Here is a 27,821-nt window from a genome sequence, read left to right as displayed (position 1 = left end):
TTATAATATTCGTTCAAATTATAAGGAATACTCAACCATGTTTATAATTACAAAAGTGGAAAAAAAAGCAGATTTAAAATTTTAAAGAAAAAGTTTTTGTAAATTTTCTCTGAAAAGATAATACACATATGTTATACAAATGCAAGCCAAGCAATGCCAACATGAACTAGACAAACAAGGGTGATAACACTTGCATGCGTGAGACTTGTCATTCTACGTTCAACAAAGATAGGAAAGATATCTTATAAATTCATCAAGAAGTATTTTCCTACCCAATGTGAGATTACATGCATTTACTTTCTTTTAAGTATTACCAACATTCTCTTATCAATGTGTAAAAATATTCTTTCTGAAAAATGAAAATCATGTTAATTAAAATGTGAAAAGAGCAATAATGAGATTAACAACTTAAGTATTAGTGAACGTATCATAAAATAGTATGTGGTGAAAATGACTAATCATTCTCTTAAATAAGTAAACATATGTTGAACTTGTTAATAAGTATATTGAAAAGATGGTCCAATATATTTTATAAAATACAAACATACATTAAGTCGAGTCGAGTCGATCAAATGGTGATAGAGATTAGAGAACGCATGCGAGGTCCTTACCACTCAATAGTCGATAAAGAATATAAGAAAAAACATCTTATAAATCCATCAAGAAGCATTTCTCTACTTAACATAAATTACATTTACTTATTTAATATAAGTCGTTGGTTAAGGACGGGTCAGGATTAAATATTGGCAGGGGCCAAAATATTAGACTATTTAAGAAAAATAAAATGATTTATTAGGTATTCATAATCAAAATTCAACATGAACCAAGCGACCTTAGTGATTAAGAGATTATTGTTGTCCTTGAGGTCCCGAGTTTGAACATTGCGTATGTAAGAGCATAAGCGTCCATTGTCAAATGGTTGAGTTTTTATATAAATAATATCTTATATTCACCCTAGATTTATTTATTATAAAAAAACTGAAAATTCACAAGACAAAACCTAATTTGTCTAATATTTAAACTTACAATGATTTAAATTGTTACAAGACTAAAAATTTAAGAAGATGAGGTTATCATTCTTTAGTTCAGCCCTACTCGATTAAATATTTAATGAATTTTTATATTTTTTAATTCAAATATTTATTTTTACATAAACTAAAATATTATTAAACCAAAATTATATTGAATATATTAATTTTTTAACAGAGGTCAGGACCCCTTTGGGCCCAACATAGCTTCGCCCCTACCGCTAGTTTTATTAAAATAGAAATATTTTTAAATTACAAAGAAGTTTATAACTATAATCGTAAATTAAACACATAATAATTTTTTTTCTATAATCATTAACACAAGAAAACTAACCACTTAAGATCACAAATGGACCATCTAAAAAAAAGGTTAAAAACCTAGCCAAATAAACTTGAACAAAAGGTAGATACGAATAAATATGATTGTATAGACAAACTAATCACAAAAGAGGATCAAGCTATTGAGAGACTATCGACAAACTGTAAATCTGAGTCGTGCGACGCGAAAAAAACTATCAAATAATGCAAATCATGTATCTAATTCAATATGATGGTTTAAAGCATGGAAGATTAGCATGATAACAAATAAGCGTCATCTTGATCAGTCGTCATGGCGATGTTAAATCTAACTATGAGAAAAAAATACGCGAAAACAACAATCAAACGACAGAAAACATATCATAAAGACAGAGAAAAATGTGCTATAATGACAGAGAAAAATGTGTCATAAAAATAGAGATATTAAAATTTAAAAAAGAAACAAGAAAAAAATACATTATAATAAAAATAAAAGAAAAATAATGAATACCGACAATCGATAACCAACAATAAAATTGATGTCACTATCGATAAAAAAAATAACTATCACTAAAGAAAATAAAGGAAATTAGAACAAAACCTTAACATAATCAATTATAAATGAAATAAACCAATTACATACATTTATTCTCTTTAAGCATTGCCCATAATATCTTCATTATATTTTTGCTTGTAAATAGAAACCGATTATAAATGTTGAAGGATATTCCTTTTTTCTTTCCTTTGACAAAAACCGATCGATACAAAGAAAGTTAATCCAGTCCCGGGTTAATAGGGTCAGCAAAACAGTAAAAGTTGAATAATAAATAAGTAGTAATCAAGCCATTATTGACTTATTGGACAACGACATATACATCCTCACCATTAACATATTGCACTGATACAATGGCGAGATGTTCCTTTCGAGGACGGCCCGTACCACTTGAACCGGTTCTCCAAAAACAACTCATATCAATCACTCCAGAAGTTTCTAGTATCAACGTGAGATCGACACGTGGTGCTGATCATGAATCTGCACGAAGAGGCTATGCTAAGCTTTAACGAATTTGCAAATTTTGGTGTCGGTATGAGAAGCAAGAGAAGAGGTGACGCGTGGAAGCCATGAAAATGAAACCCAATTCAATTAAAGGGTAGGAAACACAACATGCACATTGTTAATACCAAATCAAGTATTATCCATAACAGTAAAGTCAGAAATAATAATTTGATTCGAATTTAACAAGTTTTATTTTTATTCAATAACATTATATCTTTTATTAAAGATTTGAGTTTGTGTCAAGTCAATTTTTATAAAATGTGAGATTGGATCCAATATGGGTTTAAGGTAGAAATCTCTAATAAGATACAATATATATATATATTTAAAGATAATTGTTAAAATATATGTATTTATAATTTATTTTTTTAATTATGTTCCTATTTTATTGAATAAAAATATTTTTTTATATTTATGTCGGGTCAAATTGAGTTAAATGAGAATTTTTATTTCAAAATTCAAATTTATTTCAAGGAAGATGGCATCTTTTTAAATTCAAATTAGATCAAATTCGAATAAGAAAAAACACTTCTCAAATAAAATTAAATTAGCCAATCACTCGATCTAATATAACTCATTACTATCCCTATTTATAATACGGGTAAAGTACACAAACGGTCTCCCGACTATAGGGTGATGCGTTGAGTACTATGATTATTAAAAGTTATAAATGATCTCTCAACTATAGAGCGATGTTTTATTGAGTCTCTGACTATTAAAAGTTACAAAATGATCACTCGACTATTCATATATTTCAAACTCGTTCTTTTTTATTAAAAAAATTGACAACTCTCCGAGCTGAATGTTAACATGTTGATTGATATATGATAAAATCATATTTTACTTATATCTATTGGAATCAATATTACTTTCAAACAATAACTCGAAGACATAATTTTCAAGCATTGGCTCAAAATCATAATGTAAACGAAGAGTCGATACACAAAATATAGGCCAAACGGTTTTAGGATCATATTTTATCATATATCAGTCAACAAGTTAACGTCCAACTTATATGACCATTAATTTTTTAACGAAAAAAGAGTTTAGAACATATAAATAGTCGAGTGACTATTTTATAATTTTTATTAGTGAGAGAACCTAATAGACCAATACCCTATAGTTGAGGGGCCATTTATATACTTTACCCTTATAATATTTACCCTTATAATATTTACCCACACGGGTGAATCGTTTGTCCGAAGAAGAACACACTTTATGACCCTTAATTTTATTTTATTTAATAATTAATTAATCAATTTGCCCAATATTTCACAAGATGTATGCATATATTTGGAAAGAGAGCGTACCAAGCAGCCCGCCTGCCTGCTTCAGTTCATGGCTTTCTTTTTTTTCCTTTTTGTTGTTTATAATTCATGACACTTTTATGGGAAAGTCTCATATACGGAAGATTTAATATACGGTTAAGGAAAGACGATATGGTTTTGTTATTATTTTTTTAATAAAATCAGTAAATGGAACAAACTGAATTAGTAGGATCGCTTTCATCTATGCAGTATCTGATTTGAATTAATCGATCAATAGATCAGATATTAACGATTGATTAAAAAAAGTCATATATATATAAAAAATTAATACAATTGTTGACGTAGTATTTTTTTATCTTTCTTCAATAATGATGTGGCACTTCATCATTCAAATATTAAAAGAATTGATGACGTAGTATTTTTCATTCTTTCTTTAATGATCTCTGTTTTGAAAATCGGACTGGACCGGTCGGTTCAACCGGTTCAACCGGGAACCGTTACTTAGTCCGGTTCAATTTAAACCGGTTGAACCGTTATTAGTGAACCGACCAGAACCGCTGAATCGTTCGAACCGGACCGGCTGAAAACCGGAAAAAACTTAGAAAAACCAGAATTTTTGTTTTTAAAAATTAAAATTAAACCAAACAACGTCGTTTGTTAAACGAGCCAAGTCGAACTCGAGTATTAATAAGCTCGACTCGAACTTGAAAACTTTAAAAGTAAGCTCAACTCAACTTAAACTCACAAGCTAAAAATTATCAAAGTTCAACTCAAACTCGAAATATAATATTGAAACTTGAACTCAAAAAGGCTTGAACTCAAAAAAAAATTAGAAGCTCGATTGAAGCCTAAAATTCGAGCTTTATTGAAGTGAAAGAATAGTTAAATAATTATAGTTATATAATTTTGTTATGATTTTTTACCCCAAATTTATTTTTTAATTATAGTTATATAATTATATTTATTATTTAATATGTTTTACCTTAAATATTATGTTGTAGTTAATTTGAATCATTTTGTTTCACTTGATTTTATGGTTTTTAACTTATATATGTTATGACTTGCTTTGAATATGACTTGTGATATAAAAAATTATTTTTTTTAAATATTTTTGGTATTTTTATTTAATTTTTTAAATAATTATGACGTCGTCCGGTTCTTCCGACCGGTCGGACCGGTTCGACCGGTTGAACCAGTGAACCGGTAGCATGACCGGTTCGCTAACCGGTCCGGTTCTGAAAACCATGTTAATGATGACATGTCATTACTTATGTGAGACGTTAATATCATCATTAAATTTTTAATGACAGGTATCAAACTAAAACTTAAACTAAATATTAAGTATGATTTTGAAAAAAAAGATAAAATTTAGGTACCAAAACAGAACAAATTAATAGTTTATGTAGTAAACTTGTATTTACACAAGTTGAATAACATAACAATCTACTGATCTATCAAAAGAAAGCTTTTCAAATTATGATTTAGGTAATGATCATTAGATTTGACGAATAGATCATGTCACATGCTTAACCTATGATCAATGTGTATTAGTCGAGAAATTACAGAAAGCTACCTGCTACGAAACAGACAATATTATATATAGATGTAATGTAATAATGCCTGTGATGGCGACAGTTGAGAACCTGGCCTTCATTGGCGAATACAAAATATTGATTGCTATGGGGAGCTTCCACCAGCCCCCCATAATCCATGATTGGAACTCACTGTTTACATCTAAATTTGACGTCATTCTCATTTTACTTTTTATTTATTATTATTCAGTGGATCATGGGTTTTCAATTTCAAAATCAACAATCATATGGTACAACTTTCAACGAATGACCAACTAATAAGCCCAGCCTTCACCCTCACTGCATTTTCTATCTCTAACTAAGAAATTGGTGTGGGATAACGTGATTACAGTTGAATCCTGTTAATGGGAAAATAGAACTGTGATCATTTTTGGTAAATCATATTTTTACTTGGATGAGAGTCATAGATGATTTTTAATGATGAAGATGATAAAAAGAGTGAGAATATGCGAGTCTCTCTCTCAATCTTACATTATAATAATATCGGATCTAAAAATGAGTAAATACATATTATTAATATAAATATTTTTTGTATGAAGTGAATATAAATAAAATTTTGAGTAGTCACAATCAATAAAATGAATAATTATTTAAAAGAAATTTAGATTTCATGGTGAAAAAGTATAATGGTGGATTTACTACTGCATGATGATTTATATATCGACCTTTAATGTTAGTGTCAGACTTAAGGTGATGATGATTATTAAATGTATTAGAAATATATTTATCTGTTAGACAGATCATATAGACATGATCACGTCAAAATTACTATAATTGATCAAATCATCGAATTATATAAAAACTTAAAATTGGGATTTAATAGATGAAAGAATGATAATGGAAAAGTGATTTGTTAAGAAAATTCGGAGACGGTATAACAAATCCATATGACCTATAGGCTACCTGAGAGGTGTAATTCAGTTACTCTATAATCGGAAGAGTGGGGGATCAGCTGCAGCATATCCCGTCATCTTTAAGTTTCTTCCCCTGCTTTCCATTTATTCCACCCTAACCAATATTGATTAAACGCAAGCAAACAAAACACAAATACTGATGTTTTGAGAAGTTAGCTAGTTTCTCTTCTCCGAAAACGACTGTGGGAAGGACCTAACCACATCACGATTCAATCTTCGTGCACACACAATGGACCAATCCTCCTCCCCTCTAATGCCCTAATTAAGCTATCGTCAAGAATAACCCTGCAGGTCAGTTTGGAGTTGTGATGCCTCAATTTCACTAAACCTGAGCGATTGCTAATTAAATACGTACGTACCGTCGTTTAGGTAAGCAAGTAGCAACTTATGTTTCCCCATCACGAAATGACTTGCATGAGGAAGACATGCGTAAAGAAAGCATTTGAATGGACGGATAGATAAGATAGGATGAAGACGAAGAAACTCATGAAGCCAGCCAGGCGGAAAACTGCAAAAACCTAGCAAGCGCTGGGGACACTGACTTTAGCCATCAACTGAGCAGACAGATTCAGGGGTTAGCACAAAGGAGAAATTGTGGCCGAAAACTGACCTCTCGATGCACAGATGGAAAGTGACACACCTTACCTTGGCTTTCTCAAATTAAATGAACCAAGTCCTGCCAAGCCATAATGCTGCAATCGCATAACGTTGTTTTCTTTGAAATTTAAATAAGGTTTAAGTATGGACAAAATGATTTAATTAGTCCCAATATTTATACAAATAATTATTTCGATTTTTATTTTTAAAAAAAATTAATTTCAACGTTTCAATCTTTTATTAAAATAACTCATGATGAGTGAAAATTGTTAGTTGACTAACAATAACACATATTATTAGCGTGTTATTTATACATGTATTTAATTACTGAATCAACACATATCATGTCATTAAAATAATGATATGATATGTATCATGTTACCTAAAATGATGATATAATATGTATCATATCACTAATAGTTAACTAATAATTTCTAACTAACAAAGATTATTTTAACAAAAAGTTCAGATGTTGAGAAGCTAAATTACTTTAAAAAAAAGGAGTTAAAAGGATAATTTAAATATTTAGACAAATTTTCATATTCTAATTTCGAAACATCGATTCTAATACTATTTTCATTTCGAAATTTCATTCTCCTTAATTTCTATCCAAATTCATCAAACCACTGACTTGGCAAATATAAAAAGATTCTTTATTCTTTTGGTCTTCATACGTTTACAGATTTTTTTATTGATTTAACTCCTAATTTTTAAAAATAACTCTGGCAAATAAAATAACTCTGGTTTGCGTCACTCTTTATATTTGATTAATTTTTTTTCTTTAATTTTATTTAATCGGTAATGACACTGATTTTGATGTTGTTTGTTGATCTTAAGGTTTTTTTTTTAATTTTTAATAAGAATATCTATGTATTTGTGACACATTTTTCTTTGTCTTTGTGGCACGATTTCGTCTTCTTTCTCGGTTGTTTGACTACTCTTTCATTTTATGTTTTTATCAGGGTTGGATTTGACGACATCTAGGTCTGTAAACGAACCGAACACACACGAACGTATGTATGTTCATGTTCGTTCATTTAATAAATAAACGAACACGAACATAAACAAACAATTTTTTTTGTTCATGTTCGTTTATTAAGGAATATAACTTGTTCATGTTCGTTCATTTAATAAATAAACGAACATAAACGAACACGAACATAAATGAACACGAATATAAATGAGCACGAACATAAACGTTGGAGACCCTACCTTCCATTGTTATTTCATGAAACACAGTTGACAATGCAAATCAACCAAATCTAAAGTGATAAATAACATAAGAGCTTATTAGCAGTGATGAAATGTTTGAAGATATAACTTGTTTTGAAGCTTTCAGTCTCCACTCTCCAGTGAACACTAGGATTTGGAGAAAAAATGGGGGAAAATGAATATTGGTGCGAGGTGCCTCACGGGTTAACATATTGGATTTAATCTCCAAATAAAATTGGGTTAATTATGGAGTTGGTATCATAATATCAGATTAATTAATATTTTTAAGATACTTACAAATTGATCACCAAAATTGATTTAAGAAGACTGGGTTAAACATAAATGAAGGAACATAAACGAACATAACTGAACGAACATAAACGAACATAACCGAACGTTTATGAACGTAAATGAACGAACGAGACCTATGTTCATGTTCGTTCATTTAATTAACGCCGCACGGTTCATGAACGGTTCGCTAGACGTTCAGTTGATTTACAGGCCTAACGACATCATGACTGATCATGATGGCGTTTTTTATAATCATATTGATCTTCCTTGCTCTAGACTCTCAGATTGAATTTGGATATATGATTTTACATCCGTGAATAGTTTCTCATGACAATCGGTTATGATTTTAAGTTATCAGTGGTCTTTAAATTGCTTAATCCTCTTTTATGGTTCGTTTACTGATGCGATATATTTATTCGTATATATTTTTTTATTAGAGCATTTTGGTTGGGGTTTTTAACTTTTTTCATGAATGGTCATTGTATTATCTAATGTGACTAGTTTCTTATGTTAATGTTAACATGTAAAAATGTTCAAATTATGTATTTAGTTTACTATAATAGTTGTAAACCTTTATTTTTTTTTTTAATTTTAAATATTTTCGTTTCATAATAAAACTAAATACTTCTATTCAAAAGGAAAAGAAATAAAAGAACTCTATTTAACATGTCCTCTAATGAACACTCACATAAAGGACTAAAAAGTTCATTAATTGTGAGTCTTCATTTGAAGAGTTTTTTTGATCAATGATTCAAACCAAGGGTTCAACTTGATTTTTAGATACAATTAGAGGGGTAAATCTGAGAAATAAACTTAAAATAAAAATATCATTAATTAATTGAACAATACAAAATTTAAGTTATCTATATTTATAGATTTTTAAGGGCCATATTGTAAAAAATGTTAACATAAAGGACTAAAAAGTTCATTTACTTTTTATAGTTATTAGACCAATAATTAATCTTATAAACTAAAATATAAATGTTAAATTTAAAACGATACAGAAGCTTTTTTGTGCATTTAGAGCATTTGAAAGCTGAGATGAAAAACAGGAGAATCCCGCATATCAAGGGAGCATGTGAGAGGATGATTAAATGTAAAAGATCAAAAGTCAAATCAAGTAACAGGGTACTAGGAGAAACACTGGCCTGGTTTCTTTTGACGGTGTTGCGGTGGGCCGTGTGCAAAGTGCTTTGAAGCTGAAGTCGTCTGCATTTGTAAATGCATGTATAATTGTGGTGGGGGCTGGGGATGCTGAGTTCAATAATGTGAGATGCAACGCAGTGCTTGCTTCAAATTTAACCTCTTCCCTGGATCCAAAACTGGTGTCAAATTAACGATAAGGTGCGCAGGGTTTTGTTAGTTATAATGATAGAAGAACTGGAATGGTTGTGCTACATCGTATTAAACAATTATGCTTCAGTTTTTTTAGAATGGAAGGAATGAAAAACAGTGGAGGGTCGAGTAAGTTGGGAATCTGTTTGCTTCCTAAAATCAAATGGTTGTATGGATTACAAGAATATCTTGTCATGGAATTAAGCTTGTATGATTCAATATATAAAGACTATTGTGATCAAGCATGGCTCTCTTTGGGCACCATGGTTTTACTTTATGTTATAAAAGATATTCTGCTCCTTTTGGCAACTCCGGGAAACAAATGAGAATTAAATAGGATTCAATTGAGTGTTAAGATTTGTTATTACAATTTTATTGATATGTTTGACTAGAAGATCAACATAGTTTGATTTCAATTAATCTAATGATTGATAATGACGGATCACAAAGTTCTAATTTTGTTTGGACCATTGCCTATTTTTGTTATAATTTCTTTATCGTTTGGTGGTTTCTACGATTGAAAAAATCATCGAACCACTTCTTTTATTATCTTTCTTCTGTTCAAACTCGTCAAAAAATGTTTTAATCTCTACAAATCTCAATCCAAACTAAAATTTAAAAACTTTTAACCCGTCACTGTCAATCATCAGATTAGCTTGAAACCAAACTATATTAATCTTTCGATTAAACAAATTTTTCTCACTATTAGAATTGATCGATGACTATTCTATTCGTACAACCAATGTTATCAAAATCGGACCGGATTGACCGATTCGACCGGTTGAACCGGGAACCGGTTGCCTGTCTGGTCCAGTCAGCCTCCAAAACCAGTTTTGCAATGAACCGCTAAAGGACCGGTAGAATAGGTTGGAAACCGACAAAACCGGTGTGAACTGGCGGTTCAACCGGTTCACACGGTTCTGTTTTTTAAAATTAAACCAAACGACGTCGTTTGTTATGATTTTTTTCAACCCCAAATTCATTTTCTGATTTTGCATATGGGTTAAGCCATTTTCACGAACGTTTACAAGAGGTGAACCCTATCCCTTTTCCACTTTGGTTTCCTTCATCACCGTTCTGTCTCCGTCATCATAGTCCCTCACCGGCGTTGTACTCCGTCATCAGTAGCCTACTCCATCACTGGCGCGCTCTACTCATCTTCCGCACAACATCACGACATCATCTTCTTTCGGTTCTTACCATGTCTCAGCCACAAGTATTTTCTTTAATCACAAGTATTTTTTTAGTGTTTCTGTTTGTGCTTGATTGAGTTCCTGCTAATAATGTTTACTTGTTTAGCGTTCCTGTTTTCACTTTTTTCGTTCATGTTCGTTTTATTTTTTTTAATTTTTTTTTCAATCATAAAATTAGGTTAATTAGGAATGGCAACGGGTCGGGTTTTGCTCGCCCCGTCCCCGAACCCGAAATGAATCCCCGTCCCCGACCCCGACCCCGACCCGATCCCCGACGGGTTTTTTATCGGGGCACCCCGTCGGGGATTTTTTTTGCCCCGTCCCCGAACCTGACCCGAAATATTATGCCAAACCCGAACCCGAAAATATTTTATATATAATTAATATAAAAAAATATAAATATTATATATATAATTAATAAAAAAATAAAATATATATATATAATCGGGGCGGGTCGGGGCGGTGATACCTTGCCCCGAACCCGACCCGAACAAATCCCCGAAAAATATCCCCGAACCCGAACCCGATCCGATATCATTCAACCCGACCCGAGATCTTGACCGGGTTTCGGGTTTCCCCGTCGGGTTCGGGTCATATTGCCATCCCTAAGGTTAATCTGTGTTTGTTTATTTTAGTTATATAATTATATATATTATTTAATATGTTTTACACTTTTACTTTTAATTGTTAAGTATTGTTTGTGACTTTAAATTTAATTTTGTATTTATTTATCATATTGCTAGGTGATGAAGATCTTGATGTTGTGGACTTTCAAGTTCAAAGTGATGCTATGGAGTTTCAAGTTCAAAGTGGTGATGGCGGTGGTAGTCCAACTAATGAAGAAGTTTTTTCCAATATTTTGGAATTTGAGGGAATCAATTTCAATGAATATTACGATGATTAATATTTTATCAATTATGTACTTTTTTATTTAGTTGTTGATGAATTTCATTAGGTATTGACCTTAAATATTATGTTGTAGTTGATTTGAATCATTTTGTTTCAATTGATATTATGATATTTAACTTATATATGTTATGACTTGTGATATTTTTATACCTTTTAATATTGTGAACTTAAAAAGAGTGTTATATATATATATATTAATATTGCTTTGAATATTATGTAAAATTTTAAAAAAATATTATTTTATATAAACCGGTTCAACCGCGGTTGAATCAGTGAACCAATACCTTCACCGGTTTAAGATCCGGTCCGGTTTTAAAAACATTGCGTAAAACATTTGGCCTTTACAACGATAGTAAATTTAGGAAATTATAGTTTTATTTTAGAGAAGACGACTTTAAAATTATATGTAAGTATTTCTTAACGACAACTAGTATAGTAATAGTAATAATAATAAAATTAAATTAAAAATCTAACGATAATAACACAAGTTTTAAAAGTTTGATGATCAAAGTGAAAATACTCTAAAAGTGTAGTAACTATCAATGTAGTTTACCCTAAAAAATTTACCTATTTTTTATTCAAATATTCGTCCAAAATATTGTTTATTGATCATCAAATGGAAAGGAAAGGAAAGGAAAGGAAAAAATAAAGGAAGATGCTGTAGCAACAGCCAGCAGCAAGCCAATTTGATATATTAAGGGTCCATTACCCCATATACCAAGAATAAAGTGGTGCATCAGTGGACTGAATATATGAAATTCTTCCTAAATTATTAGTCCAAAATCCAAATGGCAAGTGATAAAGATTAAAAAGAAATATCAATTATTTATGTGTCTCTCTAAGTTATTTGCGTTTAAATTAAGAATAAACTCTTAACATTTTTGTTAAAAAATATTCATTTTTTTCAAAAATATTAATGTTTAGTTATTTAATTTTTTGACAACCAAGAAGACTTAAGACATTTTCATTTTATTTTTTAAAAAATATTTTAAAAAGTGAAAAGGAAGATATTTGAAAATTAAAAAATATTATAAAATTAACATATATGGGCCTTGGCCTCCCACTCACACAAAGACAGCGCCAATAAAAATGGAGCAATAGTGCTATTTTCAATCCCTCCCCTCTCCCGTGTGGAAGACTCTTACTCCACAAAAATATCAGTCGACACCTTCAACAAATCTGTCTCACGCTCTTCTCAAAGGTAATTATCTCTCTCTAAGATCATCCTAAAAATATCAGATCCAATGTTATTTGTTTTGGCTTTTTCTTATTCTGTTAGATATACACTCTTACTCCGGTTTTATTTTACTGTATGTGATTTTTAGATCGTTTATTTTGTGCTCCTTTGGATTTGATTTGTTTTGAAATAAATTGTACCGCATTTGATCTGTTCAATACGGGGTTTTCTATTCCGTTGAAAGATATTTAGGCTTCTGTTAGATCTATCGTTGTTTGCTGCTCTTTTATTGTCAATCGGTGGTGTGGAATTCTGTATGACTGATATTCAATCCTAAATTGCAGTTGGATTCTGCGGATCTTTTGATTGATTTTATTTATAATCGCTGCATCTGTGTTGGCAAACATTTTAGTATCGTTAGTTGCATTGCTTTACTTTTAGGCGATCTAGAATTTTGCTTTTTTAAATAATTTGTTTCACTTCCTTCCGATTGTAACTTGGTTAATAATGGATAATGTAGTAGCGTAGCTATCTATATACATGCTAGGTTACTTATTATATTAGTCATTTGGAGGATGATTTAGGAGAAAAACTTGATTGAGACTGTGTTTAGGCATTTGGTTTGCTTTTCTTTTTCTCCGACAGTGTTTATTACTTGCCTTCTGCTTAGGATTGATGTGATGATTAAGTTATTGAATTGATGAGTATCTTTCCTTCTGCAAGAATAGAGTGTGAGTGATAACACCTGCAGGATGTCATGTCAATTTACTTTCTTGCATCTTTGCATTTTACCTGTTACAAAGGCATTGCTCACATGTAATCATGGACTTATATTTTACCGGACTTAGTTGCTGTAGCTGACATGGATGAATTGAATCATTGATATGTTTGTTTGCAGATGTTTTGTCTAATTTGGAGAAACACATTTGAAATTTTCTCTCATTATACTCTTTGTTTATGTGCTCGTTTGCTTTCTTGCAGGGAAGTCAGAATGGATCACGTCCAACCCCCAACTGTCATGCAGAAAGTAGCAGGCCAGCTCCTTTCTTCTAGCCTTTCCGGAGACGGTCAAGGGTGTGATGGGTCTTTCAGGAGGCCAGCTCTATACCAAAGACGGTTTGCATATGGGAATTATTCCAGTGCTGCAATGGGCTTTCCTAGTGTTCGTACTTATGGAGCCACCGGAGACTAGCACATGTCTCCATCAACAGCATCTGCCATTTGTGTTCAAGCTCCTGCTGAGAAAGGATTTAGCAGCTTTGCTATTGATTTTCTAATGGGTGGTGTTTCTGATGCTGTATCTAAAACCGCTGCTGCTCCAATCGAGCGTGTTAAACTTTTGATACAGAACCAGGATGAAATGATCAAAACTAGCAGGCTCTCTGAACCCTACAAGGGCATCGGTGATTGTTTCAAGCGAACAATCAAAGACGAAGGATTCGTTTCTTTGTGGAGAGGAAGCACCGCTAATGTTATACGTTATTTCCCCACTTAGGTTGGTACTTGTAGCTCTATTTCTTCTCATTGGTTTTGGTGTTGAATATCATATATTGCTCACTTGTTTTATGCTTTATTTTTTTTGTTCATTTTGCAACAGGCATTGAACTTTGCTTTCAAGGATTACTTCAAGAGGCTTTTCAACTTTAAGAAAGACAGAGATAGTTACTGGAAATGGTTTGCCGGAAACTTGGCATCTGGAGGTGCAGCGGGTGCTTCTTCCCTTCTCTTCGTCTACTCCTTGGATTATGATCGAACCCGTCTTGCCAATGATGCGAAGGCTGCGAAGAAGGGAGGGGAGAGGCAATTCAATGGCCTTGTTGATGTCTACAAGAAGACCTTAAAATCCGATGGTATTGCTGGCCTTTAACGTGGTTTCAATATTTCTTGTGTCGGAATCATCGTTTATCGGGTTCTGTACTTTGGAATGTACGACTCCTTGAAGCCTGTGGTTCTGACTGGAAATATGCAGGTTCGTATGATGTCTAAATTTACATTTTGTAGGATGTTTTTCACCTCACGACTGTGCCATCGATCCATTGCAATGTGGTAATGACATCTGTTTCCCTCTGATAATTACAGGATAGTTTCTTTGCTAGCTTTGCCCTTGGTTGGCTGATCACTAACGGTGCTTGGCTTGCATCGTACCCGATCGACACTGTTCGTAGAAGAATGATGATGACATCTGGTGAAGCAGTGAAATACAAGAGCTCTCTCGATGCATTTTCTCAGATATTGAAGAATGAGGGTGCCAAGTCTCTCTTTAAAGGTGCTGGAGCTAACATCCTTCGTGCCATTGCCGTTGCTGGTGTGCTTGCTGGATACGACAAGCTGCAGCTCATTGTGTTCGGAAAGAACTATGGATCTGGTGGTGCTTAACTTTCATCCTTTTATAGGAGAATGGCTTGTGTTTTTTTACGGTGATAAAAAAATCGACTATTTCGGGGAAAAAATCTTTAAATAATCCAAATTTAGAGAGAGAGAGAGAGAAATGGGGAAGTAGATTCTACACCCCAAACTATTTATATCTTTAGATGGGAATTTTAATTGGGGAGACTGAGAAGGTTAATGCCATTTTTGGAATTCTGAGAGCTCTAATTGTTGTGCTCGAAGTCGTTATCGTATTCGTCATTCATTATTGATTTGGTTGCTTGGCTATCATGTGTGGGCTTGTACAAATTTCCACCAAATTAAGAGTTGAATTGCATTGTAGCAATGAAATCAATTATGGTTCATAAATGTAAAAACAATGCGTAATTAAACTGGAATTTATGTTTATTTATTTTATAATATAAAATAGTTGTTTTTATATGATATGAATTATGAGGTTGGAAATTATGCCACATGAATGTTGGCTTTATGCTTTAATGCCTTCAATTGTGCGGTAAGATTCATAGCCAGATGGTCTGAAATCATTGGTTATTTATCCTCATCACTCCCTCAAACGTTGAACAAATAAACCCACTTTCTAAAGATACAACAGCTAAAGGAATTTATAAGTCAAGGCAGCCATTAAAAGTAAGCCCCCCCCCCCCCCCCCCCCCAAAAAAACACCCGTTGAAGGGAGCCAAAAAACAACCGAAAGAAACGTTCATGCACGGTAAACATATATATATATATATATATTTATTTTATTTTGCCTACTTTCCATTCCGTCCGTCTGTGTTGCGAGTGTTTCCCTACGACACATTGTTTCACGAATTGCTTGATCCCCTTCTTCTCTACGTGAGCCGCTTGCCTCCTCTTCTCTTCATCTAATTCTTCCTCCAACTTCACACACAGCTGTTTCAAAACATCACTGGTTAATACAATTAGGGGCATGGCTGAGCATGCGCTAAGTGCACGGCGGCCTCAAAAAACAAGACCCCGAAATAGAGTATATCTATCCGTGATTATCATTAAGAAATAGAAAAATATGTATAGAGCAGTGGTTAGATCATTGGGTCCATAACTTTGTTGATCCTAAATTCGAATCTCGTTAATAATCAAAATTATTTTTGAGAAAAACAAATTCAAATTTACAGTGTCCCAGAATAGGTTTTTTAAGTCAATAAAATTAGTCATTTATTACTTCAGAAAAATAAGTTCGAGATTTAAGGGCCTCCTTATAAGAATTTGCACGAGACCTCTAACAACCTAGCCACGACCTTGAATACAATTGACTAACCAACGTCAGTAGCTTCGACCAATAGGAACTGCCTGATTGTGGTGGTTTCAAGTCACATGAATCGTAAGCCAGAGATTTTACTTTTGTCAAAGTTTGTTCCAAAAAATAATTATAATGCACCTTAAGTATGCGATCCTCTGCTTGTTCCAGCCTTTGAATGAGCGTTCCTTTCACCTGAGTCTCCACTATCACATGATCCATCGGACGGCAGTACTTCTCCAGAGTCTTAGCGGTAGGCGAGAAATCGACTGACGATGGATGACCGTCTGTACATGTGCTGCTCAACGTTCCACTTGATGGGGTTGATGCACCTGAGCCCCTGGGGCTGTGAATCCTGTTGTAATTGCTATTATTATTGCCCCCTCTTATTTCCTCCAACTGCCTTAGCTGTGATCATCAAAATATTCGTGTTATATAAGTTAACGGGTAACAATACAGTATTACGAGAAATATCCGACAAGAAAAATCTTTGAAGTGTCGTCTATTGAAGTTCAAATAATTAATTCGAACCCTTACTCATATCTAATCTTAACAAGTAACTAATTAATGTGACGCAGCATGCATGGAAATGGAAAACCAAATACCATACCATGTTGTCTAGTCGATCTAGTCTAAGACAGAACCGGTTCTTCGCCAATGATATCCATCAAAACAAAGAAAGTTTTGGTTTCACGAGGAATGAATTTGGTGACCTTAAAACCAACTGTGATATATAATGTAAGAGACTATTAAAAACCATATATATATATATATATATGATTACACGTGGGAGTTTGCTAGCAAACTGTAACATGTGTCGTGACCGGAGTGTAGCACGTGTTTGAGCAGTGGGGACGATAACCATATTCAAGATGGATAATGTTAATTGATGAATTTACATGACGTGCAATGAGTATGAAGAGAACACGTGGCACTGCATACCGTAGCTGCTGTTTGTTGTATGTATGTATGTATGTATGTATGTATTTTAGTTGTACGAGAACCGGTATTTTCCAGAGGCTGTAACCATAAGGCATGTCCAAAATGTTACATCACACTCCTTATAAAAGAAGATATCATACGACCTATAGTCTCTACTGAAGTGCATTTCAGTTACGGTGTATAATTATAACTTTAGAGAAAATTCATGCGCTACGGCACCGCCAAAAACCCAACCGTCTTCGTTTCTCTACCACTTATAAATTCCAGCACAAAAATAACAGTAGCAAAAACGGAAAGAGAAGAGGGAGTTATAGATCATATATACTAGCAATCATAGTCATCTGCAATACAGCAATTCAACATATAATACACCAATTCGCAGCTGATTAAGACTACTGTACATGATCAAATTACTAATACAATTTAAAAGGGATGATACATGACTTTATGTTAAAAATAAATATTTAAAAAATTATATTTAAAAAATTTAAAGAATACAAAATTAAATTATTAAAAAATATATAAAACATACGATAATTTAATTTTTTTAGGAATACAACCGTAATCCAACACCCTCCCATGTCATCCCTCAATCTATGCATCAATTTTCTCTTCTTTTTGTTTATGATATTTTGTAATGTATTTGAATGGTATGTGATGGAATTGCATCATAACTTTTAGGGGGTGTTTGGTTCATGGAATGTAACATTATCTTCGGGAATAAGATTACCGGAATATTACATTACCTTACACATTACCGGGAATGTTACATTATTGTGTTTGGTTTGTTTGACAGAAATGTATGATTACAGTGTTTGGTTAAATGAATAAAAGATTACTGGAATGTATATTTTACTAAATTGTCCTTATGATATTTTTTTAACAAGTTGAATTCCAAATATTTAAATGAAAATATTTATATAAAAATTCATAGAAAATATATTATTGTATTATTTTCAATTTATATATATTTTTATTAAATTTAAATTCATAAAATTTATATAATTTTTTTACAATATTTAAAAGATAAATGGGCATATTAAAAGAGTAAATATACCATATATTCTTTTAAACTTAATTAATATTTAAAAAGTTATGATAATTTGTGAAAATAAATTTTTGAAATAAATTTGTGAAAACAAAAGATTATAGCTTTTGAAATAAAAGTAAGGATATTTTTGAAACAAATCTTTTGTTTCAAGGGCATTTTAGTCCAAGTTGAAGGGAAACAAAAAAATACCTAAAAAAACATGAGATTAACATTCCCGGTAAAAAGAAGAAATTTTTTATTGTTCGGAATATTTTATTACTCCCTATTGGCAATATTTTCCATCCAAAAGTGGGAATTTAAATTTAGAAAAAAAAATTCCCACCAAAAATCTTGAATTCCATGATCGAATCACCCCCTTAAGGTCATCATGGTATTATAATTTAATCTATAATTTAAAAACATCATTATTTTTAAAAAATAATTCAGTAATATCCATAAGATTCACAATCATATTTGTGACTACAACCCTAAATTAATACTATGGGAAACAAGGAAACCTCACTTAAAAACCAGTACAACTTGAAAGCTGGATGGCTAAGAATAGTAGTATTTATTGCCCACCAACATTTAATGGCGAAAGTTATCACGTGGTTAGTGAAGATGAAAGCATATCTCAGGTGCATGCTACTTTGGGAAGCTGGTGAATCAGACTTTGAAATTGAATGAAGAAAAGTTTCTAGCAAATTTAGAGCCGAGTAGTCTTCATTCAGCAGTTGATGAGTTTGTTTTTGCAAGGATCATGACATGCAGAACGGGGGGGGGGGGGGGGGAAATGTCTGGAAGAAACCTGAAGTCGGTTTGTTTTTGTAGGGATCATGAGCTTGTTTGGCAGTGGTACTAATTTTATCGTGCCGGAGAGCCAATCGGTGTATAAATCACAGCTTCAAGCAACATGTATAAATTACAACCAAAATGGAACTTATCTATTAAACAGTCGTTCGGGCAATCAAAAGGTTTTTTCTAATACCATAAACAAAGGCAGATCAGTGGTACTAACTTGTATTTTAATTAGAAATAGATTAATAGACTCCATGGTACTTCTACACTCCAGATCGTATATGCGTATATATACATATATATATTAGAACAAATACCAGTATTTTCCAGAGGCCTAACCATAAGGTATGTCCGAAGTAATACCATACCACCTATATTCTTCTACACAAGATGTAATTAAAGACAGCAATATCATAATTCATTCTCACCTGTCCTATTTGCAGCTTTCTATGAACTTAACAGTTGATTCCACAGAGTTGTACATCTGGCCCGGTAACTCTAGTGGTGAATGGATCGATCCGCACCCACAACAAAGAGAAAATGGAGGCAAGCAGAATTGACCATACAACAACGATGGTCGGTGTCCGGTTTTGCCGTCCCATCAGACCCTTCAGGAAGGGGTAGAGATGGATGATCACCCAGAAGGCGAAGAACAACTTACCGAAGAGAGGTCCCCATGATTGATAACCACTGTTGATGGCATAGGAGATTCCTGCAACCACCCCCACCAAGTTTATAATGAGTAGAGTGGTCGGAGGGATGAGAAGGGTCGTCCATTTGAACATGTAAAGTTCAGCAAAATCCGTCTTCATGATGCTTTTGAGGTAACCGTAAAGTTAGTGTCGATGCCGGCAAGAACTTTGAGAAGCCCTTGGAAAACAGCAAAAAGATGAGCTGAGACACCACCAATAACCCAAAACTGTTCATTTCTCCACCACTCATCGATTCCTACACCGCTCCACCTCATTTCTAAAATACCAGTAGCAAAGATGGAAAGAAAGAGGGATATAAACCATATACTTGCAATGTTACTAATCTGCAGTCATAACAAATCAAACAGAAATTAACATAAAATGCGCCAACTTGTAGATTTCACCATAACAAATAGTAAGTTTAATATGCTTTGAATCTAAAAATTAAAAGGAAAGAAGAACATATAATCACCCACTCCTAAATAACTTGCCTTGTCCAAATCCAAAATGACCCGAACACAGAATTGACCCAACCCATCCAATCGTCTATGTGCACATATGCAAATGAAACATGAATTATGTAGAAAAGACTAACCTGTGGGATAATGAACTTATTAGTGAGCAGACACACAGCAGGCAATGTGCAATACATGAGAAGAGGAATAGCGGTGATTGGGTAGATGGTAGTGTTAACATATGCGAACCGTTCAAGCCACTTCAGCCTACCACCATAACCATACCAGATAGGGCAATGCCTACTTAAAAGAATTTCCACAGAACCAAGGGCCCATCGAAGCACTTGGTTCAGACGATCTGAAAGATTAATAGGAGCAGAACCTTTAAATGCTGGGCGTTTTGGCATGCAGTAAATTGACCGCCAACCACGGGCATGCATTTTGAATCCTGTAAGAATATCTTCTGTAACAGAACCATAGATCCATCCAATCTGCAGGCAAAAGAAAACAATGAAAATTTAACTCATTATGGCAGATTGAAAGGCAAGATTTTAAGAAGATTAAACAAAAACATACTCATTGAGGGCAAGAAACAATCTTGCACATGCAACAAAAATTGAAATTTAAAATGAAATAGAAGCAAGCATTTGTTCAACTACCCAGAATGACGACATATTTATAAAATTCAAATTTGAGTTTCAAAAACACAGATAGTCACTGATCTAGGGACACAAAATTGCACCCAAAACAAGCTCATATTCATCTATACCACTTTATTGGTTATTATATTATACTCAAAACAAGCCCAAAAGCAATAATTTTAAATATTCAGTACATTACTAACATAACTTCAATAGCCACGGAATCCAGCAATCAATTTTACAAGCAAAGGAATCACACTGTTGTAAACATTTCAGTTGCAATGAATAAAGGAAAGGAGATAACTTACCTCACTTCCCCAGTCTGTTTTGTCCTCGTATCCACAGCTGATAACATGAATTGCTTCCTTAAGAAGTGTTTCTGGTAGTTTAAATATTCATACATTACAACATAACTTCAATAGCCACGGAATCCCGCAATCATTTTACAAGCAAAGGAATCACACTGTTGTAAACATTTCAGTTGCAATGAATAAAGGAAAGGAGAAACTTACCTCACTTCCCAGTCTGTTTTGTCCTCGTATCCACAGCTGATAACATGATTGCTTCCTTAAGAAGTGTTTCTGGGGTAGCAGACTGAGGGACACCACCATTCTCCATAAGTGTAGAGGCAACAAAAACAGCAGACTGACCAAAACGTTGCTCCAGGCTCATTTGCGACATTAGTAGCGACTTCTCATCATCAAATCCAGCACCTGATTTCACATGTGTATGATATGTATGGGACTTTTCCTCATTTGGCCAAAAAAACATGAAACTAATAATCACCACTTAAAAGACAAGGAAGAGCACAGTTTACCTTCAACACCCTCCTCTATATCATCTAGACTGAATACTGGCATAGTAGGATCAACAGGTTTGCCAGATTTCTTCTTGTCCGATCCCCTTTTACTTGATTTTGAACTCTTCTTCCGAGAACCTCCACAAAGAGAAGAGAGCACCCCTTCTTTTCTATGCTTAGGCTTAAGTGGAGGTTCATATCCATATAATGCTGTTCTATTGAAGACACATCCCGTACCAACATAAACAGGCCCTTGAATGCCATCCAGACCCCTCAAGTTTATCTATAATTTAGCAAAATACATAAGATGTGTCGAAAGGAATTATATCACCAGCATGATCTCTAAAAATCTGATACACAACTATCATTCTACGTAACAGTATCATCTACCAAAGTGAAACAATTTGCTTGCTACAAGATTTCGCTTACATCAAAGAAAACAGTATTTCTGTTGGCATATCGATCATTCTGATCAATACCATCAAATCTTTGTGGAAATTGAACATAACAAACTTGTTTCCCAAGGTTTGGATCCATCAGAAAACACATAGCCTCCCTTAAGGCCTTGCTATTATTTATGTAGTGATCACAATCAAGATTCAACATGAAAGGCCCATTAGTAAGAACTGCTGACACTCGAACCTGCAAAAACGATTCATTAACAACTAGATTGATCATGAAAGACAACAGAGACTAGTAATAAGGCGTTAAGAAGCAACTTACAAGTGCATTCATAGCACCAGCTTTCTTATGGTGTTGGAATCCAGGACGCTTTTCACGAGAAACATAAACCAACCTTGGCAGCTCATTGCCATCAGAATCAAGGCCCCCACTCTGGCCTAAGAAAACCTACAAATTTACAAAACCTTATTGTAAATAATAATGGATCCAAATTGCTCCCAATAAAAATTATTTTAAATAATGAAAACCAGGTGGATAACAGAATAGTTATGCAATACACTTGAAAATAGAGTGGAACAACTCAAACAGATTTGTTTTCCTCACGTGTCCATTAATATCCCACTGGTGGAGTTTTTCAGGTCTGCTTTGCCGTTGAGTGCATAGAATCATATAATCCATATATAAGGAAGATATGCCATCTTGATCAGGACTGATGCATGTGTAGCATATCTATGAATGCAAAAATGTCTTACCTGGATCATTCCTGGATGGTCTCTGGTGTTATTACCAGGCCATGGTGTACCATCCTGCATAATCCATCCTTCTTCAGGAACTTTCTGTGCCTTTGCAACAAGCCCATTAACACGAACTTTAAATTCTTCATATTCTCTCTGCAATAGAAACAAAGAAGCAAACATGATGAAAATTTGAATATGGACCACAATATGGCACATCCAAACAGACCATTACCTTCATAGCTCTACGATCTTTAACAAAAGATGTTTGAACTTTATCTTTCAGGTAGTCAATCTTCTGTGCAAAATACCATTCTGGAGCCCGAGGCTCAATGTTATATTTCTTGCAGAAAGGTACCCATTTCCTGGCAAACTCTGATGTCTCAGACAGTGCTTCAAAAGTTAACATGGCAGCACCATCATCAGAAACATAGCAAGAGACCTTGTCAACTGGATAATCAACAGCAAGAATGGAGAGTACAGTGTTGGCTGTCACAAGTGGGGGCTCCTTTAATGGGTCGACAGTACTCACAAAAATGTCAACAGCAGCTAATTCCGATGGTTCTCCTTCACGGTCATATCTGTAATACATCCAAGGAATTGAAATCACAAAACAAGAAAAATTGTAGGGACTGTGTTGACACAACTACTTAAAATATATTAGTGAGGATTCATGAAATTGAAGGGACAAAACATCCCACCTTAAGGTAAGCCTATCAAGATAGGTTTCACGGTTAACAGGAAGCCATTTGGGGAACTGATCCAATATCCAGGATATTGCAAACCAAATCTCACAGATCACAGATATCAACCACAGAGCATAGGCATTTGGAACAGGGTTTGTTATCCGATAGTGCAAGAATATGCAGAGAATAACGAGACGCAGCAGGATGACCATCCGATAGGGATTTATTTTAGATGAGGGAATGGAAACCTTCCTTGATAGAGGCTGCCGAGCTTCATCATTCCTGCAAATTAAGAAGCAAATGTGTTCAATTAAACTTAGGCAGGACAGATTTGTAGCAGGACTGAGCTCCCATACACCAGGAATTTCACAGTGCTTTCTTAAATCAGGTTCTCCTAATTCAAAAAAAATATAGATGTATATGTGTGTATTCTGTATTGCAGGATTTAGGAATACCCTAGACAAAGGGCTGACGTGTAATCACAATCCTTGCAATTTTTTTTGTCGGTCATGGACAACTATGCACAAGAACAAATAACCTCATAAAAGTTCAAAATTAAACAGATAAAAACGCACAATAAAGAGTCATCCACAAGCACATCAGTGCTGGCATCAATATCTCCAGCCCCTCTTTCAGAAGCAGCCTGACATGTACTCAAAGGAACAACATTCTTCTCCTGCTTCATCTTCCAGCCATCAACTCTCTCCTTCCAGGCAACATTGCCTAATCCTGGTGAACCGAACTCCCTCACTGGATCCACAACCCTAATATTCGCTGCACAGGAATTACAATATCTATATCACTCAGCCATAGGTACCTATCAACCAAACAATAATTTTCTTTTTGTGAAATTAATTAATTTCATCCAAGGAAGAGAATTCATACATTTCCCACCAGCAACGCCAGGAGATGCCATAGAAAACCGCTCAGGTGATGTAGCAGATAACTCGCCAGAAACCTACAATATTCCGAGAGGAAAGCAAAGTTCCAATCCATCATTCCATGCATGAACAATTACACAGCAAATCACTAGCTTTTCAACAGCTTTTAGACTTACCTCCTGCCCACAGGTGAGCAGAGGAATATGGTTATGAGAAACTTCTTTATCATAATTAGGAGCACCAACATCCTCCCCTCTACCATATTTTGCACGCCAGCTCTGCATTCTTTCTGCAATTTTCTGCTTCTGGTCTTGGTTTTCTGAAGAGTAATTGAAATCACTAGCATCTTCATCTGCATCACCATCCTTTTCTCTGTCTCCAAGAATAGCAGAACTACCTGGAACCAGTAACAACTATAACTGGAAAACCACTGGTAATTATTGATAAAATTGAAGGGTGATTTGATAATAACGTGAAAATGTATTCAATACATAGTGTTGATGAGAAAATCCTAAAAACAACAAAATATCTCACAAATATAGCGTATTTATGGAAATTTGGAAAACCATGCCAAAATCTAGTTAAACTCCAATGTTCAAAGCACCTTTGTGTCTCTTGTATCTGGTTTTGCATTGAGGGCATGACTGATTCCCATCCTTCCTTTCGTATTCATAGCAAGGCCTACATACAGGAAATGCACATACATCGCAAGCAATGAATGGATCCCCATCCATATTTTTGCCAACATTATCACCACAGATTTGGCATGTCTGGCTACCCAGATTCTTCACGAGCTTACCCTGATCAATCAAAGAGTAAAAATTCACATATTTAGCAATAGAAATGGACAACTTCCTTGATCCACGTATAAAAATAAAAACCTACCAAATATGTCCAACTATAAGTTATAATAAAAGAGAAAGTACAGGGAAATCATCACAAGTGGTTATATCTAGGTTGTGATTGTCATAATAAATTGAGGAAACCAATTGCAAACAAAGTTAATTCAAACTCCCAGACCTGTTGCAAGTATTTCGCTTTATCGGGGTACCTTAAACTATCTAATCAATAAAGCAAACTGCAAGACAACTGTAAATATTTCTCTCATTACATACCCCGATGTCTCCTTCCGATTCCATTGTCACTTGCTTCTTTCTTTAGTCGAGAAAAAGGGATATAACTGGTTGTCAAAATATCAAGTTGTTGTGTGCATGCCTTCACTTTAATTAATCCCCCACTTCAAGAGTAACTTGTTGAGCTCAAATCTGAAAAAAAAAAAAAAATTATGGAGAAGAGATTTTAGTTCACCAGCTAGAATTTCCAATGCCTCAGACACTACTCCCAAGAAAGAAATTTTAATTAAAAACGCAACTAAATTTGAAGCATCTTATTCTTAGACCCGACTGTTTATATTTTCTTCTACTGTGCGACAATTGATACTTAATTGAGTTTACGAAGTCAACAGGATCATATCTAATTTTTTGTTCAACGGAATATTCCAAGACATGCGACGAGTTACCACGATCTGAAATTTCAACGCGAAATAAGACAGATAAAATAGAAAGAGTAGAGTACTCCAGTTATAAATTATGAGCCAAACAGTTCTAACGAAATGCGATGCTAATCAAACGCAATATATTTCAAAATATTGAAACAAATCCGCGAATAAACTAAGAAACATAATCCAAAGATAAGGCTATCCATTAGCTATCCACAAGTTTTAGCGAGAAAAACAAACATGAGAAAAAGATATTGAGACATAAAAGCGAAATCGAACTCAAAAGCGACACCATTAGCTTCAGTTTCTTGCAAAAGGAGGCCAAATCTTCATCAGATCTTGCAGGAAAGCCACGAGAGAAAGGGAAATCTGAGAGAGGAAACTGATGTACTAACCTTGCAAATGAAGAATTGAGGAAAGGAAAGAGACAAGCAATGCAGAGTGACAAACAGGTCACACACTATTTCTTTCTCCAGATAAGGTAGAGAAAAACAAATGGAATGATTAAAGGGAAATAATTGCTCTAAGCACGGAAATGTATTTACTTAGAAGAAACGATAATGACAGAGCAACTACGAGCTCCTTCATCAACACTCCAACTCCCGGACCCGTTCATGTGTTCATGTGTTGGGCCAGGCCCATTATGGTTCAAAAAATTGAAGTCTAAGTTCAAATTTATCTCCGCTAATACTTATTATTATTTATAAATATAAATAATTAATATATATTAAAAATATATCTTATGCTAATATTTATATATGTTACCTTATATGATCTGTCGATGTAATTGAAAATAAGTATTATATATGAGTTAGGATTTATTTATACGTTAAAAATAAATCTTTATTTTTTATCTTATACCTTTGGTTTGTTTTTTTTCTTTATTATTTTTCAACTCTTATAATTTTTTTACGAGAACAATGAGTGATTTTATCTACTTTTATAGCAGGTTATTTGTTTGCTTTTGTAGTACATTTTTATTTAGGGTTAGATTTGTCATTTACTCATATCTAGTTAACTTTTTTTTCATTAAATATTGATTTATTCATGCTTTGGACCTTCGAGTCGAAGATTAATAGGTGCTCATAATCCTTGCAAATGAGTAGCGATTAAGTTGTGATAATATCAGTTTGTTAACAAGCAATCATTATTATATATACTTTTATGTTAGTGTTTATCATTAATTGCCGACAATGGTGTTTATATGTATAGAACATTTGATGAAACTATTCATGAACAAAAAATTTATGTTGGTTTATTAAGTTAAATAAATGAGTATGAACAAAAAAATTATATTCATTTAATAAACAAACACAAACATGTCTTCGATTCCTTTATATTCACAAACAAACTTGTTTAAAATTTTGTTTACTAACTCGTTTATTTGAACAAGAGACGTATTTGCATCTACACATAAAGTGATCTACAAATAGAAGATGAAACATTTCATTCAAGAAAATTTGACGAACCTAAACTCTTTGAATTCTCTATTCTCTCTTCAAATCCTTTCTACAATCATTATAACCACCACAATTTTCAGCCTAACTTTTATTTACTTAAGCCATCCATCCTTTCTACCATCTCATCTTCCTCCCCGGCATCTCTCTCTCTCTGCGACACTTCATTTTAACTATTTTGTCACACCCATCGCCTTAAAAAATAACCCCTCAACAATGCATGCTCTTGCTAACAAAGTTTGTGGTGTCGGCTTTTCTCATCACTCCCACTATGTCGTGCCAGGCAGAAAGGT

The 27,821-nt window shown here is 33.7% G+C and overlaps 1 protein-coding gene and 2 pseudogenes across 1 annotated transcript; 1 reads left to right on the top strand and 2 right to left on the bottom strand.

Annotated features, from left to right (window-relative positions):
* The first annotated feature begins 12,815 nt into the window (after positions 1 to 12,815).
* LOC120188580 lies at positions 12,816 to 15,458 on the top strand (annotated as a pseudogene).
* A 535-nt stretch (positions 15,459 to 15,993) lies between these two features.
* On the bottom strand, positions 15,994 to 17,175 carry LOC120188581. The gene is made up of 3 exons (XM_039191972.1): positions 17,124 to 17,175; positions 16,655 to 16,921; positions 15,994 to 16,149 (listed from the first exon to the last, which is right to left on the bottom strand). The coding sequence occupies exons 1-3, from the start codon at positions 17,124 to 17,126 to the stop codon at positions 15,994 to 15,996; spliced, it is 426 nt and encodes a 141-aa protein (XP_039047903.1). The 5' UTR covers positions 17,127 to 17,175.
* A 2,501-nt stretch (positions 17,176 to 19,676) lies between these two features.
* On the bottom strand, positions 19,677 to 26,590 carry LOC120189170 (annotated as a pseudogene).
* Between the last annotated feature and the right edge of the window lie 1,231 nt (positions 26,591 to 27,821).

This window comes from Hibiscus syriacus, unplaced genomic scaffold, assembly GCF_006381635.1.
Source record: "Hibiscus syriacus cultivar Baekdansim isolate YM2019G1 unplaced genomic scaffold, ASM638163v2 tig00116951_pilon, whole genome shotgun sequence".
Classification (NCBI taxonomy): Eukaryota; Viridiplantae; Streptophyta; class Magnoliopsida; order Malvales; family Malvaceae; genus Hibiscus; species Hibiscus syriacus.
Note: the sequence above shows the minus strand (reverse complement) of the source record. Positions and strands in the feature narration are given on the sequence as shown.